General features: G+C 38.7%; 2 protein-coding genes across 2 annotated transcripts in view; both read left to right on the top strand.

The window, feature by feature from the left end:
- The window catches only part of LOC103043027 (interleukin-4 receptor subunit alpha), a 679,179-nt gene that overhangs the window by 492,856 nt on the left and 167,784 nt on the right, over positions 1-18,539 (top strand). The window lies entirely within an intron of this gene.
- On the top strand, positions 14,367-18,437 carry uncx (UNC homeobox). The gene is made up of 3 exons (XM_007232064.4): positions 14,367-14,843; positions 15,513-15,688; positions 16,918-18,437. The coding sequence occupies exons 1-3, from the start codon at positions 14,582-14,584 to the stop codon at positions 17,878-17,880; spliced, it is 1,401 nt and encodes a 466-aa protein (XP_007232126.3). The 5' UTR covers positions 14,367-14,581; the 3' UTR covers positions 17,881-18,437.

Here is an 18,539-nt window from a genome sequence, read left to right as displayed (position 1 = left end):
GGGTCATAAAAAACTGGAAAAGTCGTGGAATTTGAAAATAGCATTTCTTGGAAAAATACAAAAAACCCAGAAAGTTTTGTAAAAGTTGTGAAAATTTGGTTTACAAACCTTTATTTCAGTTTATTAACAGAGAAAATCTATTTTGATCTAACTAATCCATCAGCTCAGAGTTAATTCAGGTCTTTAGTACTACACAATAGAGCTCTCTGGATCTGATACACATTTTATTATTAAAGATTGTGTGTCAGTATTTCATCTGATTAATTTTAGACCTACTATAATCAATTTTAATTATAGTTTTAATTGATTTTTGGTTTTATTGTCAGTGTGTGCACTTATGTTTTAAAAATTGCTCTAAAGACATGAAAAAATATTGGAAATGCATTGGTTAAAACGTGTATGAACCCTGTTTATATAGAGTTCTATACAGTATACAGTACACTACAGTATTATACATTTGGACACAACTTAAATTCAGTGTTTTTTCATTGTTTTAAACTGTTCTGCATTGTAGATTAATACTGAAGTCATCCGAACTATGAAAAAAAAAACATATCAGAAACCAGAATATGTTTTATATTTTAGATGTAGCTCAATGTAGCACCTCTTAGATGCTTAAATTAGACAGTTTTGCACATCTTGGCTGCATTTTCTCAGTCAGTTTTATGAAGTAGAGTCACCTGGAATTCAGGCTTTCAGTTAACAGCTGTGCTGAACTCATCAAGAGTTAATTACTTCAATTTCTTGTCTCTTAATAAAGTGTTTGAGAGCATCAGTTAAAGTAAAGTAGTGAAGAGGTAGAGTTACAGGTATACAGTGAATAGTGAATATTTGAGTAATGTTCTAATCCAGATTATGAGAAGCAAGAACTACTCAACTAAGTAAAGTAAAAAATGATTTTAAGAACTGACTGTTCACTTGCTGTCTAATATATAGATACAACCCCCTCACAGAAAACTTCAGCTGTCAGTGGTACTAATGTTATGGCTAGTTAGTGTTTAACCAGCATGCACGATACAGTATTTTCCACTAGATGGCAGCAGAATTGTTTATTTAATACAGTGATCTGCAACCTGAACATAAGAGCATTAAAAGTACCTTCCTGCAGACTTAAGATCTAAAAACAACACATTCAGGCAATCAAGAGATTCTGATGGCAGTAATTAGAGGGTTTAGTTTGGGTTGATTTCCAAGTCTTCAGCTTAGCAGAACCTCAAACACTGTTCTTCTTCCTTCTAAAGCAAAACCCATGTGTACACTATCTACAAAAAAACTATTGCAACCCCTATGCAGTAATTGGATATGTTTAATATCTTAGGTATTGAAACTAGTGGTGTTAATCGATTTAAAAAAATTGTAATTAGATTAATCCCAACAATATTCTGTGATTAACTGCTTTTGTGATTAAATGCTTTTGTACTTTTTATAGTGGATATTTAAATGTAAATAAAAGAATGAATGTAAGAAATGTAAAATACAATTATATTTATATGAGTGGTGTCAGTTAAAATACTAAAATATACTTGTATGTTTGAGTTGAGATAAAGCCAACATGGAGCGCTGGAATAAAAATGCATGATAAATTAAATAGAGGAAACTTTTTTTTTTTATTCTAAACATCTCAGTTTGATTGTAAGGATTTCTGAATTACTTAAAAATTCCTGAATTTCTGAAAAACTTAATTTGCTGAGTATAAAAGGGTGTTTTCACACCTGTAGTTGTGAAAGTTTCTGTGGTCCAGATCAGTAGATGAGTATGTTCATTTGGAGTGTTTTTTTCCCTTTGTTTGATTTGGTTTCACACAGGCATAAACCTAAACGCACCAAAATGCTCACCAATAAACCACGCAAGCACATCGTCTCCTCTGATTGGTCAGAGCTGTCAGGTGCGGGAGTGAGAAAGTAAATATAGTGAGAAGATTCAGTGTTTCAGTGTGTATATCTGTGCAGTGTGAAGCTGCTTTAACACAGAATGCTGAAAATGTACTGCTGAGCAGTGAACGCTGCACATACTGCGCTCTTAGTGTGTAAACAGCATGGAGCAGCAGAGACAGTGTTTTTGTATAGCAGTGTATTATTTGGGAATATATCACTTTAAACTGTGCCTTATCGGCAGTTTAGCTCAATTAAAAAGAAGTATATTTGATAGCTGGTTTGGATCGAGACCAGATCACATTCTTACCAGAAAGAAAAAACTGCACGTTGCGTAAGGATGTGGCAGATTACAGTGAAAGTTGGGATCAAACTTGGTGTAATTAATTTGCAATAAAAAAATAAAAATGCATTACTGAGTACAAATTAATCACGTGCATTAAAGGTTTAACGTTGACAGCCCTGATAAAAACATTCACACACATACAGAACAGGTCAAAAGTTTGGACACACCTTCTCTTTTTCAATGCGTTTTCTTTATTTTCATGACTATTTACATTGTAGATTCTCACTGAAGCATCAAAACTATGAATGAACACATGTGGAGTTTTATGTACTTAACAAAAAATGAGCTGAACCTCCACAGTCACCGGACCTGAACCCAATCCAGATGGTTTGGGGTGAGCTGGAGCACAGAGTGAAGAAGGCAAAGAGGCAACAAGTGCTAATAAACACCTCTGGAAACTCCTTCCTTCAAGACCCTTGGAAAACCATTTCAGGTGGCCACCTCTTGAAACTCATTGAGAGAATGATGTCTAGAGTGTGCAAAGCAGTAATCAGAGCAAAGGGTGACTATTTTGAAGAAACTAGAATATAATTTGTATTTTTTTTGTAAAGTACATAAAACTCCACATGTATTCATTCATAGTTTTGATGCCTTTAGTGAGAATCTACAATGTAAATAGTCATGAAAATAAAGAAACGCATTGTTTGAGTAAAATGAACTTTGTTGTTTTATTCTATAAACTACAGACAACATTACAAATAAAAATATTGTCATTTAGAGCATTTATTTGCAGAAAATGAGAAATGGCTGAAATGACAAAACAAATGCAGAGCTTTCAGACCTCAAATAATGCAAAGAAAACAACAAGTTCATATTCATAAAGATTTAAAGGAGTAAAATGGACTTTTATTGTAGTAAAACATGATAAAACGTACTTACCTTACCAGATGAATAGCACACCTCCGTCCTCCCACAGCGTAGCAACATAGCAACATAGACTTCGCACAGCGTAGCAGTTGGCGCCAGGAGTAATGGAGGCACTCGGAGCTGAAACTTGCGCTATGGGATGTAAACAGTGCTTTTTAATAAGGTTCTTCTTGAGTTATAAATGCCTCTTTTTAAATGTCAGGGCTCTTCAGATTCTAGCAAGGTGTGGAGTGTTAAGAAATCAATGTTCGGTGGAATATCCCTGGTTTTTAATCACAGTTTTCATGCATCTTTGCATCATGTTCTCCTCCACCAGTCTTACACACTGCTTTTGGTGCAAAAATTCAAGCAGTTTGGTTTGATCATCCTCTTCATTATATTCCAGAGATGGTAAATTTGGTAAAATCAAAGAAACTCGTCATTTTTGAATGGTTAATATAGTGGAATAGCTGAATATATATATATATATATATATATATATATATATATATATATATATATATATATATATATATATATATATATATATATATATATATATTACCTATTACAGCCACACACACATATGTAGGATGAAATAAGAGGTAAAATGTTAAAATGATTTAGATGGAAGGATGGCAGGCGGTGTGTAACAGTGCAGAGTCATGCTGGCGGAGGCCGCAGGGGGAGAGATCACATTAGAGTTCATCTCTGATTCCTGTCTGCTGCTGCAGGAGCACCTGGCTCATAAGCTGCTAATTCTGCTGCCAGATGGCACCTCTCACTGAACACCTGCTTCATCACTGGAATTCCTCTACCTCGCTCTCACTGCCTGAATAGTAAAATGATTGTAATAATTTCATATCCCCCATTACCCACCAGCCCCCTCCCCCACACACACACACACACCTAACCACACACACACACACACACACATATATACGATCAGCTCCGTCACAGCAAACATTTACAGCTACAAATTTGCAGTGGCTTCGTGCCAATCTGTCTCCTCCTCAGCCGCCCCTCAGCAGCTTCCTCTGCTCTGTAACAGTGTCTGTCAGACAGTGTCAGGAACCCCGTTACTGTTGTTTAGAGGGCCACTCAGCACCATTTCTCACTTCACTGCCGGCGCCCCGGCTCTCCCAGGCAATGGCGTTCCCTCACGCACCTCCACGTCCCCCCTCGTTCCTTTGTTATACTGTGACACAGGCAAGTTCTGTGCAAAAACAAATGTACATTCATTTCACACCTGAACTGCAGGGGTTTACACACTGAATCATAAGCACACTTTGACACAGATGAACACACACCACTGTGAATTCATGTACACTCACAGGTGTGGAATATGTGCTGCTTCGGGGGAAGCATGTAGGGGGATTTGGTTATGGCAAAGCAGCTTAGTTTAAAGCAATACTCCAGCAAATACTGCAGCAGCTTCACGACTACAATCATACAAACCTAGTAAAAAAAATCTTTCTTTTTTCTGTCCTTCCTTTTTTAAAAAAAATATTTAAACATATTGAAGTTTAATCTTCATTTGCACAATATTAACTCTTTCAGACCTGAAATACAGAGTATAACAAAAGTGAGTACACCCCTCACATTTCTGCAGATATTTAAGTATATCTTTTCAGGGGACAACACTGACAAAATTACAGTTTCATTCTCTCAAAATAACTTAATATACAGACATTAATGTCTAAACCACTGGAAACAAAAGTGAGTACACCCCTAAGAGTCTAACTACACCCCTAAATGTCCAAATTGATCACTGCTTGTCATTTTCCCTCCAAAATGTCATGTGACTCATTAGTGTTACTAGTTCTCAGGTGTGCATAGAGAGCCGGAGTGTTCCAACATGGCACCTCATGGCAAAGAACTCTGTGAAGACCTTAAAAGACAAATTGTTAGACTACACAATGATTGCCAAGGCTACAAGAGGATTGCCAACACCCTGAAACTGATCTACAGCACAGTGGTCAAGATCATCCAGCGTTTTAAAAGAGCAGTGTCCACTCAGAACAGCAGTGGAATGAAATGTAAGAATGCTGTTTTCTCCTCACTGAAGTGTGTGAAATTGTGTAAAATGGGTCTAAGTAAAACTGAGCAAAAATTCACTTGTACCACATGTGATGTGATTGATATTAAAGTCTCTTTAAATCTTTAAACTCTTAAAAATTAAAATGCAGTAACTGTATTGTAGAGAAGTGGGTGGAGCTTCTGAATAGGTGAACATAATAAGGCTTGTGTTGTGTACAGTAGTAAAGTTGTAAGTGGTATTAGTGAATATAGTAACTGTATTGTAGTAGAGAAGTGGGCGGAGCTTCTGGTCATGGTGAACATAAGGCTTGTGTTGTGTACAGTAAAGTTGTAAGTGGTATTAGTGAATATAGTAACTGTATTGTAGTAGAGAAGTGGGCGGAGCTTCTGGTCATGGTGAACATAAGGCTTGTGTTGTGTACAGTAGTAAAGTTGTAAGTGGTATTAGTGAATATAGTAACTCTGTATTGTAGTAGAGAAGTGGGCGGAGCTTCTGGTCATGGTGAATATAAGGCTTGTGTTGTGTACAGTAGTAAAGTTGTAAGTGGTATTAGTGAATATAGTAACTCTGTATTGTAGTAGAGAAGTAGGCGGAGCTTCTTCTGGACATGGTGAACATAAGGCTTGTGTTGTGTACAGTAGTAAAGTTGTAAGTGGTATTAGTGAATATAGTAACTCTGTATTGTAGTAGAGAAGTGGGCGGAGCTTCTGGTCATGGTGAACATAAGGCTTGTGTTGTGTACAGTAGTAAAGTTGTAAGTGGTATTAGTGAATATAGTAACTCTGTATTGTAGTAGAGAAGTAGGCGGAGCTTCTGGTCATGGTTAACATAAGGCTTGTGTTGTTTACAGTAGTAAAGCTGTAAGTGGTATTAGTGAATATAGTAACTCTGTATTGTAGTAGAGAAGTGGGCGGAGCTTCTGGACATGGTGAACATAAGGTTTGTGTTGTGTACAGTAGTAAAGCTGTAAGTGGTATTAGTGAATATAGTAACTCTGTATTGTTGGTGATAAAGGTGTAGAGGACAGTATTCTCTTGTTTATGTGGTGTTGTCAGCTGTTGTTGAATGATGGTTCTTGATGCAGTGGGCTTATAACCTTTACACACTATAATTCCTCTTGATTTCTTGAATGGTTTAGTAATATTATGGGCTGTAGCGGGAGAAATATGCAAATACTTTCCAGTTTTTTTCTTTGAGGAACATTGTTTTTAAACATTTTAATAATTTTCTTGCGCATTTGTTACAAACTGGAGACCCACTGCTTATCTTTACTCCTCAGAAACTGCTTTTATACCAAATCATGATTATGATCACTTGTTGACATGACCTCATTTACTGTAGTTATTTTACCTCATGACTGTATCTGCAACATAAGCAGCATATAGTTGGTTATTATGGACTGTAACTATGAGCCATTTCTTCTTTGTTTGTTCTGGTTTTACATTCATCTGGATGAAACCAGAAGCGCAGGACAGACAGTGTTGTCTGAACTGGATGGTAATTACCATCACGACAAATTGGAGGGAAGAAATTCAGCGTATTTTCTATTAGGAGATAGTATTATTCTTGGTTAATAATCCCTTTATGCATGATTGAATTTTGATAGGCTGCCTGCATGATAATTGTGCCTAATAAAGCATTGCATCTGAAGGCCTGATATGCTTGTGTGATTGGTCATATTTGTAATTCTTATTCAAAGCTAGACATGAAAATAAACACAGCTTTTAAAAAAGAAGCTCACGTGTAAACGGATATGTGCAGCTTTATTAAAAGATTAATAAAAGACTGTAACACAGTTGATTTAAAAAATATAAACAAGAGGATGGCTTTTATAACAGGATAATGATCCAAAATCTTAAAAAAGGAGACAGGCTGGAACAGTTCTGGCTCTAACAGTCAGTCCCCTGTTGAACTAAACATTATAGACATCAGACCCATTCTGCATGTAAAAGTGGGATAATTATTATTATTATTATAATTTTTTTACCATTTTTAACATAAAAAAACTGATTAATATCTAATTCTGTGTAGGTCCACTCTCTAAGACATGGATTATAGTATCATGACCCTGTTGCCAATTCACTGATTATCCTTCTTTAAAACATGTTTGGTAGATACCGGACACTGCACAGTGACAACATCCCACAACACATGCCTGATGTCCTGATGAATTGTTACTGGCTTGAGTTTTAACACATTAGCTGCTTTGTATATGATACATATTTATAATATATAATTTTTTTGAAATAATGAAAGACACTGTAACACTGTGTCAAATTTTTATTTTAAATTGACCAATAGAAATGGTCCAAAATAAGTTAAAATATAATATTTTACTTGCATTGAAAGATTTGTCCTTCTCTTGTATATTTTGATGATATAAGTGTTTTGTTTTTGTTGTATATACACTCAAAATATAAGTATATAATATAATACATTCCAAAGCAACACATGGTACTGACCACTACATGCTGGAAAAATGTTTTGGAGATGTTTTATCATTTTGACATCAGAGTTTTGACATATTTTGACATATTATGAATCTGGCAAGTTTATGATAAAGAGACCAATAGAAATGCTCGAAAATAACAAAATGTTCAAAAAAATAAGAACAAAGTGATTAAGTTGATGTGAATGTAATAATATTTTTCACTTAAACCATTTTAGAGCATTTCTATTGATCCCTTTATCATGTTTTTTTTTTTTTTACCACAGTATAAAGAAAAACAGTCAGATTCAAAATGATATATAAAACAAACAGCAGAATGTTGAGATTCAGGCTTTCGTGAAATAGCGGCAATGTCTTTTTGACTTTTTTATTTAAAAAAATTGTGTAAATATAAAATATTTAAAAAGTGACAAATGGTTCACCGACACAGGTTCATGCACGTGAACGACCGCATGATGGCGCCCCTGTACTCGAGTTGATCCTGAAGAAGCTGAGAAGTGTCAGGTATCTCAGTCTGAAGATGCTTCAACAGCAGTGATTTACAGGCGTCTGATTGCTGATTGCGGCAATGCGACGCATGCGCGAAGCACTCTAATTGAACTAATTAACAGGTAAGCAGATTAAAGAGCGTTAATAAGGAACTTTACAGCGATAATAACTAGTTAGAGATTAAAGTGATGACGGAGGGTATCGGATGGGAAAGTGATACACGTACAATTTAGTTGACGAAGAAAGTTCAGCGCGCGCAATTCATTAGGAGGATGGCTTGCTAATTAGCGCTAAGTTCTCCTGATTTCTCTTAATTAAAACATCTTTCCTCGTTTACGATGTGGATATAAGCAGATCTCCTGGGTTTTGTAATGTCTACAGCAGCAGATGGCCTGGCTGTGGATCACAGTTAACTCTCTCTCTCTCTCTCTCTCTCTCTCTCTCTCTCTCTCTCTCTCTCTCTCTCTTTCTCTCTCTCTCTCATCCCCTCATCCCGACCTGAGGAGAGATTAACGGACAGCTAGAGCTTCACAAAAGGGACATTTAAGTATTGCTGATCCCCGCTGGCTATGGGCATGTTCTCCGGACAGGGTGCGCCTCTCTGATATGTGTTCTTTTCAAAGGCCACACACTGCACGAGGACGGGGAGGAACGCACGCGCGTGTATATGTGATGCACCTGTGGGGAAAGTGGCCCAATTGTGCACCTGCTCAACTTCATATCAACTACTTAAGCCTGTATACACAGTAAATACACACCGGATCAGTGCAGCCTAATCTTATAGTGGGGCAATGCACACACACACACACACACACACACACACACAACATTGCACGGCTACACAGGTGTACCTATGGCATATACCTGTAGACATGACTGTAATCATATGGTCACAATTATATCCATGCTGTCACAATCATAACACACGCACTCAGTCACAGTGACACACCTATGCACACGTACACATACAATGACACAGGTTACACTGACACACTTACACCAAACTTCCCCTCCACACACACACTCCTCTTCCTACCCTACATTCCCCAACACTCCTCTACTCCTGCTCTACTCCTCAGACTGTGAGTAAGGACACACACACACACACACACACACACACACACACACACACACACTCCTCCGCGGTGTGCTCCATTAACACACACTTACTCCAGCTGAATAATAAGCAAACGCGTCCAAAGCGCGCGCGCACCAGCTCTTCATCCGCACAGCTGTAATTAACAGGGCAGAAAAAAAGCAGGCGGTGAAAAAAAATGCAAATGATTCCGCACAAAAGGCTTCTCACAAATTGGCGTCACCATTTCTCAAATTATATCATTACTATATTTTGAAAATGTTAATCTGTTGAGCGGATTTCCCGCGGGAGTTGAGTAAATTAGTTCTATTTCGGAGGCGCGCGCGGCGGAGACGAGCACCTCCGATTTGCTGATTACAATTCGCCTCCCCAGTTTGCGCTCCTTCAAGCATTGATAATTTTCGGCATATTAAGCACGTTTTAGCAAAAGGTGATAAGTCAGTTTTAATTGAAATGAAATTATTATTCTAATGGAAGTTTGGTTATTATTATTAGGAGGCAGCACTCATTTTAGATTCCCCTCTTTTTTAATACATAAACGCGGTGAGTAAAAAAAAGAGAGAGAGATTTTGAAGGGCATTAGGGTGTCAGGATTGAATGAGGTAATTTGAAGGGAATTACTTTCCCTTCTATCAGAACTGAAGTGAATTAAAAGTCCAAATCAATCGCCTTCACTTCTCCATTCTACTTTGACAGCGGCACAATTACAGATAATTAGATGGAGGAAACTTTTAATTGTGGGGATTAAGAAGGGGAGCGAGTTTTTTCAGGATCAGGGAAGGGAATGGGGAGGAATTGGGAAGGGATGGGGAGAGTTTCTCACTGCTCAAAATCGAATCAAAGGATTTTTTGGTGGCTTCAGACTCTGCAGCTCTTTAATTGGCGGCGCATCTCGTACATCGTTCGCAACAATTAATTTGGATTTAATTCTATAATTATCATCAAATCGAATAACGTGCAACTTAATTTAGATGGTTAAAAATTAACGTGCGTGAAGTTAATTGAGTAATTAAACTCCTCAACTGCCGCCTATTAATTTGCTAGCCTAATTAAAAATGAATTTGATTTTTTTGTGTGTGTGAGTGAGTGTGTATGTGTGTATGTATGCACGTGTGTGAGTGTAAGTGTTGGTAATGTGGGCATCATCAGCGTTGCATGGGCGCTTTTGATTAGTTTGTTTGCTTGGGCGGGACATCTGAACACCTGCTTGTAATGGGGTCAGGGATGCCCGCTTGCCTGAGCAATGCTCCATGGGAGCTTTGGGGGTCCATGCAGGGCGGGCGAGCATCAGCTTTGAAGCCAAGTAGCACCATGTCATATGAAGAATCCTCACAACGGTAAGATTTTGGAGTAGAGACCTCCAGCAATGCTTGCCTGAGGTCCTGAAAGGTCTGGACTGGAAGTCTGGAATGGGTTCACTAGTTGTGTAGAGGCCTAGATAGGCCTGGAAATAATAAAAATCACATCTGAAAATGTTAAAAGTGAACACACTTTTGCTTCATTTGTTTCATTGTTTACTTATCAAAGAAATAATAATAAAATAAATGAAATAAAATAAAAATAAATAAATGCTTCAAATGGGACTTTGGGTGATACAATAGGTTATTTACCAATAGATGCTCACACATCTCAGACATTGTTCTTAATTAAAGTTAAGTAAAAGTAGCTCATTTCTATCACTAAAAAAACATTTAAAGCCCGTTCGTTTAAGAACAACATGTTCTACGTAAACATATACGTATATATTTTTTTTATATTAAGGATAAAGGGAGCTGTGTCACTGGATTTAACTCCATAAATGAGGATCTTTTTCTTTTAAGGTTAAGTTTTGTTTTTAAAATTCAAGACCAAGATTTTTTTTAAAGCCGAATACCAGTTAGGGACCTTTATTTGTGGAAGACCTAGTATGACATCACAATATATATATATATATATATATATATATATATATATATATATATATATATATATATATATATATATATATATATATATATCACAATCGAGCAGGAGCTGCTAATAAAGAACAAATTTAGGAGCTGTTACTCCTAAATAGATTCTGCCAATATAAAGATTTTTCACTCTTACACATTCTCTCTATTACCAACAGTAATAGATCACTCAAAGAACCATTTGGATCACCTTTATTTTTTTATGTATTTGTATGTACAGAGCGTATAGTACAGAAAGTTATAAATCATTATGATACAGGGCTCGTTTGAAGACATGCCAAAAAATAAGCAGCTTTGTTTCCTTAATAAACCATAACTGAATATGCTTAATTATAATATAATGTTTAAATGCTAAAAAACAATATTTTAGATCAAAGGTTTTCCTTTCCACAGCTACGAAATCTTTTTTTTTTAAGATCCAGAGCCATTGTGAAATCACAATGGATACAGCCGAAATGCAGATAGTGAGCTGCTAAAGCTTTGCTAAAATGAGGCCTAACTGAAACTTTCCAAAAATAAAAAGCAAACAAGCAAAAACAGAAAAAACTATTATTTGTACAAGAGTGTTGATTCTACCCAAAAATAATGCTAAAGGGCCTATGTGGAGCTAACCAATGAAAAACTGTTTTTGATTCCCCAATGACCTCTGTAAGTAAGCACCTTTAATTTTGTAGATTAAAAATAGATTCAATATCAAATAATTACCAAAAAACAAACACCAATTAGAATTATTTATTTATGATAAGAGTGATGGGTCTATTGTGACATCACACTGGACGTCACAATCAGGCCGGTACCTCCATTAAAGTGCAGATACTAAGCTGCTGGTCTGCACCAGCGCTTTACTGTCCAACAATTATGCAGACAGTTTGTTATTCGTGACCAAAACGTGAAGCATGAAATCTCCTGGTTCTATTGTAGAGACGATTGTAGATAAAAAAAAGCTGGAGAATTCAAGCAGGAGGCAAACAAGACGGGCCAACAACGGCCCTGAATGCAAGTCTTGTTCGTCTTATTATCGGGTTAATTAAAGCCAGGATCTGACAATGTCACTCGGTTGTAGAAAAACGGATTTAAACGTGGCGTCTCCCGGGAGCGCGTGTCAAGGGCTGCGCGTGAGCCCGGGACCGTCGACGAGCAATTATTGAATTTTGATGTTCAAAAAAAAAAGAAGAAGGAGAGAGAGAAAAATAGAGGGGGAGAGAGGGGCAGAGAAATAAATGGACTGATTCATCGTTGTGTGGGCTGCATTAAGATAAAATAAGAAGTTTCAAGGCACAAAAAGAGAGAGAGGGGAGGCCGTTTTAAAAGACCTCTCTGACTACTGAAGACGGTTTGAGTGTAGGAAAAAAGAGAGCGAGAGTGTAAAAAGAACTGGGATCGAGAGCCATTTTTAAAGGGTTCATTAAAATGTACACATTGAAATGCAGAGGGGCTGCTATTTGGGCTGGAGGTCAAGAGACGAACGGATTATATACTTCCTCATAATAATATTAATTAAACAATTTGCATGCTAATAAGGTAACAATTATCAGGGCCTCTGTTGAAGGATTCGGGTTATTACAACACGCCAATCCGGGTGCCAAGGGTCAGGGAGTGAGTGGGGAGCGAAATTTCAGCTCAGATTAACATTGTGACAGCTCCAGACATTGGCTAAATAAAGTTGAATTAATTCCCTGTAATGAGAGGGGGAGACGGAATCTGCTTAAAGTGGAGGGACTGATGATCGCTCTCTATTCACAAACACGGCTCGCGCGCCTAAATGGAATGGAAACGAGGCTCTGTGATGGGCTTCGTGTAGATCCAACATGAAACATAAAGTCAGCTTAAGTTACAGAGTGACCCCGAGTCACCGAGAGACAGTTTTAGGGTCTTTAGTGGAGCTTGCTTTAGATGTCAAACCACAATTTTGTACTATTTTGTGTGTGTATGTGTGACAAATATACAATACTATAGTATAGTACGCTGTATTTAAATAGTTAAAAAAAACAATACATATAAATAAACGTTAATTTTTGTGTTAACCATTCCCAAATCTTTTTTCAAAAAAGTCTAGAATTTTTCAGTATTTTCCTCATGGAATTATTATTTTGCAAAACATCACATTCTGAGTTCTGACTTGTGTATTTATATTATTCGTTATATTTATTTCCACTGTAATATATTTTATTACAGTGCACATAGCATTTTGCGTGCAAACACACACATTCACGACTTCAAAATACTTTTATTAGTTAAAAAGTTTAATAAGAGTATATATGTGGAATATAAACTTTTTTTTTTATCCTATCCCCAACACTCTTGTGTGATGGCCTAAATATTTTTTATAGCACTGTTTATACTCTGACCAACACCTCTAAGTGACCAGTACACTGTCCAGCTGGTGGACTGTGGTATATATTGATAAGCCAGTTTCACATCATATCATCTTCTCTTTTGAATGACATTAATTACACATGTAGGCAAGGTCTGGGGAAATAGCACTCATTAGGCCATGTTCAATTTCTCCCTCTCTTTTTTTCCACACTCTCTCTCTTTTAATTAGTGGCTCGTGTAATTAATAGGTTCATTCGTGTCTCGTGCAGAATCGAAAGTTCAGCCCCATCCGCACGTTTAAGCATTGTGTTAATCCATCTCCGCCGCAGTTCGTGCGCGCGCGCGGGGTCTGGTTTGTAGTTGGGAATTAAATTTGACAGCCCTGTGATGAATGTCTTTCCTCGACCACATGCTCGACTGGTCCGAGCGCGGGGTATCGGCGGCGCGAGGGACGCTGTCACTTTGTCAACAGCGCGCGTGGAGTGGGCTGCTCTTATCTGTTGTCCACGTTGCTTTTACGCGCGTGGTTATTATTATTTTATTTTCTTATAGGCGCAGGACGCGAGGGCTGCCCGAGAGTTTCTGTGCGCGTATAGCCAGGAGATTTCCAGCGTCTCTTTAGCGCGTTTTTAAATGGGGGGCGTCAAACCTGATCGCTCTCCTCCTAAAGACCCTGTGTGGTCCTGATGTAGTTCTTATCAACCCACCCTCCTCACTCCCACCTTCCCCTCATTCCCTCCCTCCCTCCCCGCCAACCCCCTCCCGTTTTGTTGTGACAGCTCTGATATTGTTTATTGAGGTGGGTGTCAGCTTTAATTAGCAATCGATACGGAAAGCGCTTTTCCAAGCCGCGCCTGTGACGTCACCGCCGATTAGCGCCTCTCATTGGTCCCCAATTCCCGGAGCCCGAGCTAATTATTGGAAGGCTCGCGCTGATAAAGTAGACCTCATCCCCAGCCCACAGCCCCCCCCCCCCACCATCACCACCACCACCATCACCACCATCATCACCGCCACCACCACCCAGCACCGCCAAACACTAACACACCACCACCCCGCACCACTCACTCTCTCTCCCCACGAACATGTCCCCTCCTCGCCGGCCACGCTCGCCGCGTGCTTTTTAAATTCCCCGTCACCAGTCTCCACGCGTCGTTCCCTCTTTTGGACGGGAGATGATGGACAGCAGGATACTGGACCCACCTCACGCGCAGTTCGGAGGCTCCCTCGGCGGGATGGTGAGCTTCCCCTACCATTTAAGCCACCATCCCGTCTACGAGCTCGCCGGCCATCAGCTGCAGTCGGCGGCCGCCGCCGTCCCTTTCTCTATTGACGGATTACTGAACGGCTCGTGCACGGCGTCCGTGGTCAACTCCAACCCGCTGCTGTCCTCCGGATGCGGGATGAATGGAGACAGCCAGCAGTACAAGCTGACAGGTAGGGCTCTATCTAAGGCTGCTTGGTTTGTGCTTATCTTTCCTGGGCTTGTCTTTACAAAAGCGTTTCAAAACGACACGATTCCCCCGTTTTTACAGCCAGAATGAAACAAAGAAGAGCTTTTACTGTAAAAAATAACGTGTTACTGCAAAAAATAATAATAAAATAACGAGAAAATGAAAAGGTTTTAATGTGCAGTTAATTTAGCAAGTGCCTAAAAATTATAGCATTGCAATAGAAAAGGTTACAGCTATTAATATTGCTTTGTATCATTTAAAATGGATTTAAATTATTTTTTGGAATTTGTTTAACAGCATTTTGGTGACTTTAAGTTTAAATTCAGCAAAAATGGCACAAATATATTGTTTTATTTTTTATGATTATTTCATATTTTATAAACGAGTTGTACACTTATTGCCATTAATATTAGGAAAATTAGGAAATTTAAAAATGTATTTATCATGACTATATTATAATATATTACAGTATTATTTGAATTGCTTTATTACTGTTGTTGCAGTCAGAAAGTAGGTTATTACCTATCTCTTTTTTTATTATTTCCTCTCACAAACCCGCACACACACAGAAATTTATGAATGTAAATATACCTACTGCCAGGCCTGTCCCATGCATTTCTTCCCTCTTTGAACTGTCCCATGTTCTCTTCAGATTCTGGAGATCCAGAGAAGGACAGTCCAGGCTGTAAAAGAAGAAGAACCCGCACCAATTTCACTGGCTGGCAGCTGGAAGAATTAGAAAAGGCTTTCAACGAAAGTCACTATCCAGATGTGTTTATGAGGGAAGCCCTGGCACTCAGGCTGGACTTGATAGAATCCAGAGTTCAGGTAAATACAACCGGATATGCTTTGTTTACTACTACCTTTATTTTTTATTTTTGCTGTTTCTGTTAATTAATGTGACGAAATACGAATTAGTAATTACAACGATGTACTGGATAAATCAATACAAGGACCGCTCCTTTTTATACAGTTGCTCTTGGTTTTTATCCACATGCACTGCTTTTTAACTGCTTGTAAATTACAATCCAAGTTATAGCTGAATGATGCGGAAATCAGGCGAATTATGTGGCGTGTCTTTCTTTAACTAGGCCCAATTGGCCAACAGACAACAATGCCAAAGCCTGTCTAACATCACTACAGAGACTGGCATTAGAACCGACAATGTAATGAATAGATTACATCTCAAAACCATGTAAACTCGTTTTTAATTTGCAACTCAGAAAAGCCGTGATCAATTTTAGATTTCATTTCTATACTGATAATTTTTATCAGTCCTTTGTTTGCTAGTAAATGTTGTTGTAGTGTTACTGAAGGCCTAAATTCCAGAATTCCAATCCAATTTACAATTTTTGCTCTTTTACAGTCACTAATGTTTTTTATTCATCAATTCTTTCAATTAAACATTTTGTATTTGCACAGTATCTTGTTTGTTTGCGGTGTGCCTGTTAGAGTTTGGGTTCGTGATGATGCTAGCGAAACAGTACAGGCCAGCTGGCTTATAAAATACAGGCTTATATCTATTTTTATTTATTTATCTAACATTTTTATGTACATTTAATTATTACAGTATTTACATTGTGAGCCACGTAGGACAATTATGAAATAAAAAAACAGCTTAAAAACAGCGTCGTATATGTAATGTCATATATTTATTTTATATCTATATTTATATAGAATAAATATGTAATGTATGCAATGATATATTTGTTTATATATTTATATAACGCCAAAAAATGCATATAAATACAACCAATAGAAACATTTACTTTATTATAATAGGTATTATATATATATATATATATATATATATATATATATATATATATATATATATATATATATATATATATATATGGCTCTAATTCTTGCTTATAATATTTTTTAAAAGAAGATAATATATTTGCCTTATTTTATTAACAGTTTGGGTTTAATTTGATTGAAATGTATTATTTAAAATATATCCTACAGTACAGCAGCATGTGTGTATGCATGTACGTATATGTGTGTATGTTTTAAAGCCTAAACACTGAATCATCTGCCCGGTTTCCTTTCAGGTTTGGTTCCAGAACCGCAGGGCTAAATGGCGCAAAAAGGAGAACACTAAGAAAGGGCCTGGGCGGCCGGCGCACAACTCCCACCCGACCACGTGCAGCGGGGAGCCCATGGACGCGGAGGAGATAGCGCGGCGCGAGCGCGAGAGGCTGGAAAAGAAGAAGCGAAAGCAGGAGCGGCGGCTGCTACGGGCACAGGGCAAGCTGGTGCCAGCCGACCTGTTCCACACGCCGGGCTCGGACAGCGACAGTGGCGTGTCACAGATCACAGATGGCGAGCAAAGCACGATGCCCTGCGAGTCGGTGAGAGGGCACGCGCGCTCGAGCTGTGAGCCCTCGGCACCCAAGGGCCCACAGGACCAAAGAGAGGACGGCGGAGACGACGCGAGCTCAGCTCTGGGTCACGGCACCAAGTCTTCGGCGGCCACCTTACAGAAACTTAACCCGTTTAGCGTGGAGAGCCTGCTGGCCGACTCGAGGCCCAGGCGCAAGACCGGCATGGACTTCCCCGTGTCCCCCGCGCGGCCCTTGATAGGCAAGGGACACTTTTTGCTCTACCCCATTACGCAGCCGCTCGGCTTCATTGTACCACAAACTGCCCTGAAAAGCAGCCCGGCAGCGGGTGAGAAAACTCCGGACTCCACAGACACAGGTGCCGAACACCCGGGACTCAGGCACAGCAAAGAACCAGGCAGTGCTAGTCCAGAGCCGGTTAGAATAGCGCGCTCACCGGGGAGCCCGACGGAGAAGGAGGCCGATCTGAGCGGCAGCAGCCCCGCGTCGTCCCCTCAACAGGAGTCGGCGGAGAGGAAGGAGTCAGGGAGCCTGTTTGAGTACCACCATCACCACCACCAACACCACCATCACAGCGCGGAACATACAGCGAGCTGCAGCACCTCCACCACCTCCTCCTCCACTACCAACACGGACACAGATAAAGACTCAGTCGACGTCGATATGGGATAAAACGTGTAGAAAACAAAACACTTGGAGTGGAGTGAAGATGAAGAAAGGTGGCAACACTGGCTGTCTCTCTTTCTCTTTCTTTCTCTTACTCATTCAAAGCTTAACCGAAGAGGAAAAACACGAAGACATATCAAAACATCTCTCTTTGTTCTTTTTACTTTTTAGGCAATTATTTATATATAATTATGATTATAATTTTTTTTTTTATGTTTTCATTTTTTTTGTTGGCAAACATATTTTTATATGACATCAATAGGCCTGTTCTTATTACACATTATAACATATTTAAATTCGGATTAGGGAAAATATCTGTGTGAACACTGTGTATGTGTGTGGTGGGCTAAATGTTTATTGAGAAAAAAATGAAGGTAAAAAAAACAACAAAACAAAACACAACAATGCTACTACTACTACTACTGCTAGCAGCTCCAGCAGCTAGCTCTCCCTGTAAGAAACTGTAAAGAGAACATGACAAAACCTCAAACGTTGTAAAAAGTATTAAGATATTTATATATGTAAGGTTCTTTTTTCATAAATAAATCGATTGTATACAATAACCTCCACGCGTGTACGATCTTAAAAGAGCCCCTTTCCATTGTGGGTTCCAAACCCAACCCCAACCACCCCCCTCTTTTCTCTTAAAACCCCGTGTTGTATTT

This window comes from Astyanax mexicanus, chromosome 3 (genome assembly GCF_023375975.1).
Source record: "Astyanax mexicanus isolate ESR-SI-001 chromosome 3, AstMex3_surface, whole genome shotgun sequence".
Lineage (NCBI taxonomy): Eukaryota > Metazoa > Chordata > Actinopteri > Characiformes > Acestrorhamphidae > Astyanax > Astyanax mexicanus.
This window is presented reverse-complemented; position numbering and strand designations above follow the sequence as displayed.

Bases quoted from the DNA above. Each gene is read 5' to 3' on its own strand.
- uncx (XM_007232064.4), top strand. From the start codon at position 14,582: ATGATGGACAGCAGGATACTGGACCCACCTCACGCGCAGTTCGGAGGC. The intron at 14,844-15,512 runs GTAGGGCTCTAT...TGTTCTCTTCAG, and splicing joins CCAGCAGTACAAGCTGACAG to ATTCTGGAGATCCAGAGAAG. The intron at 15,689-16,917 runs GTAAATACAACC...GTTTCCTTTCAG, and splicing joins TGATAGAATCCAGAGTTCAG to GTTTGGTTCCAGAACCGCAG.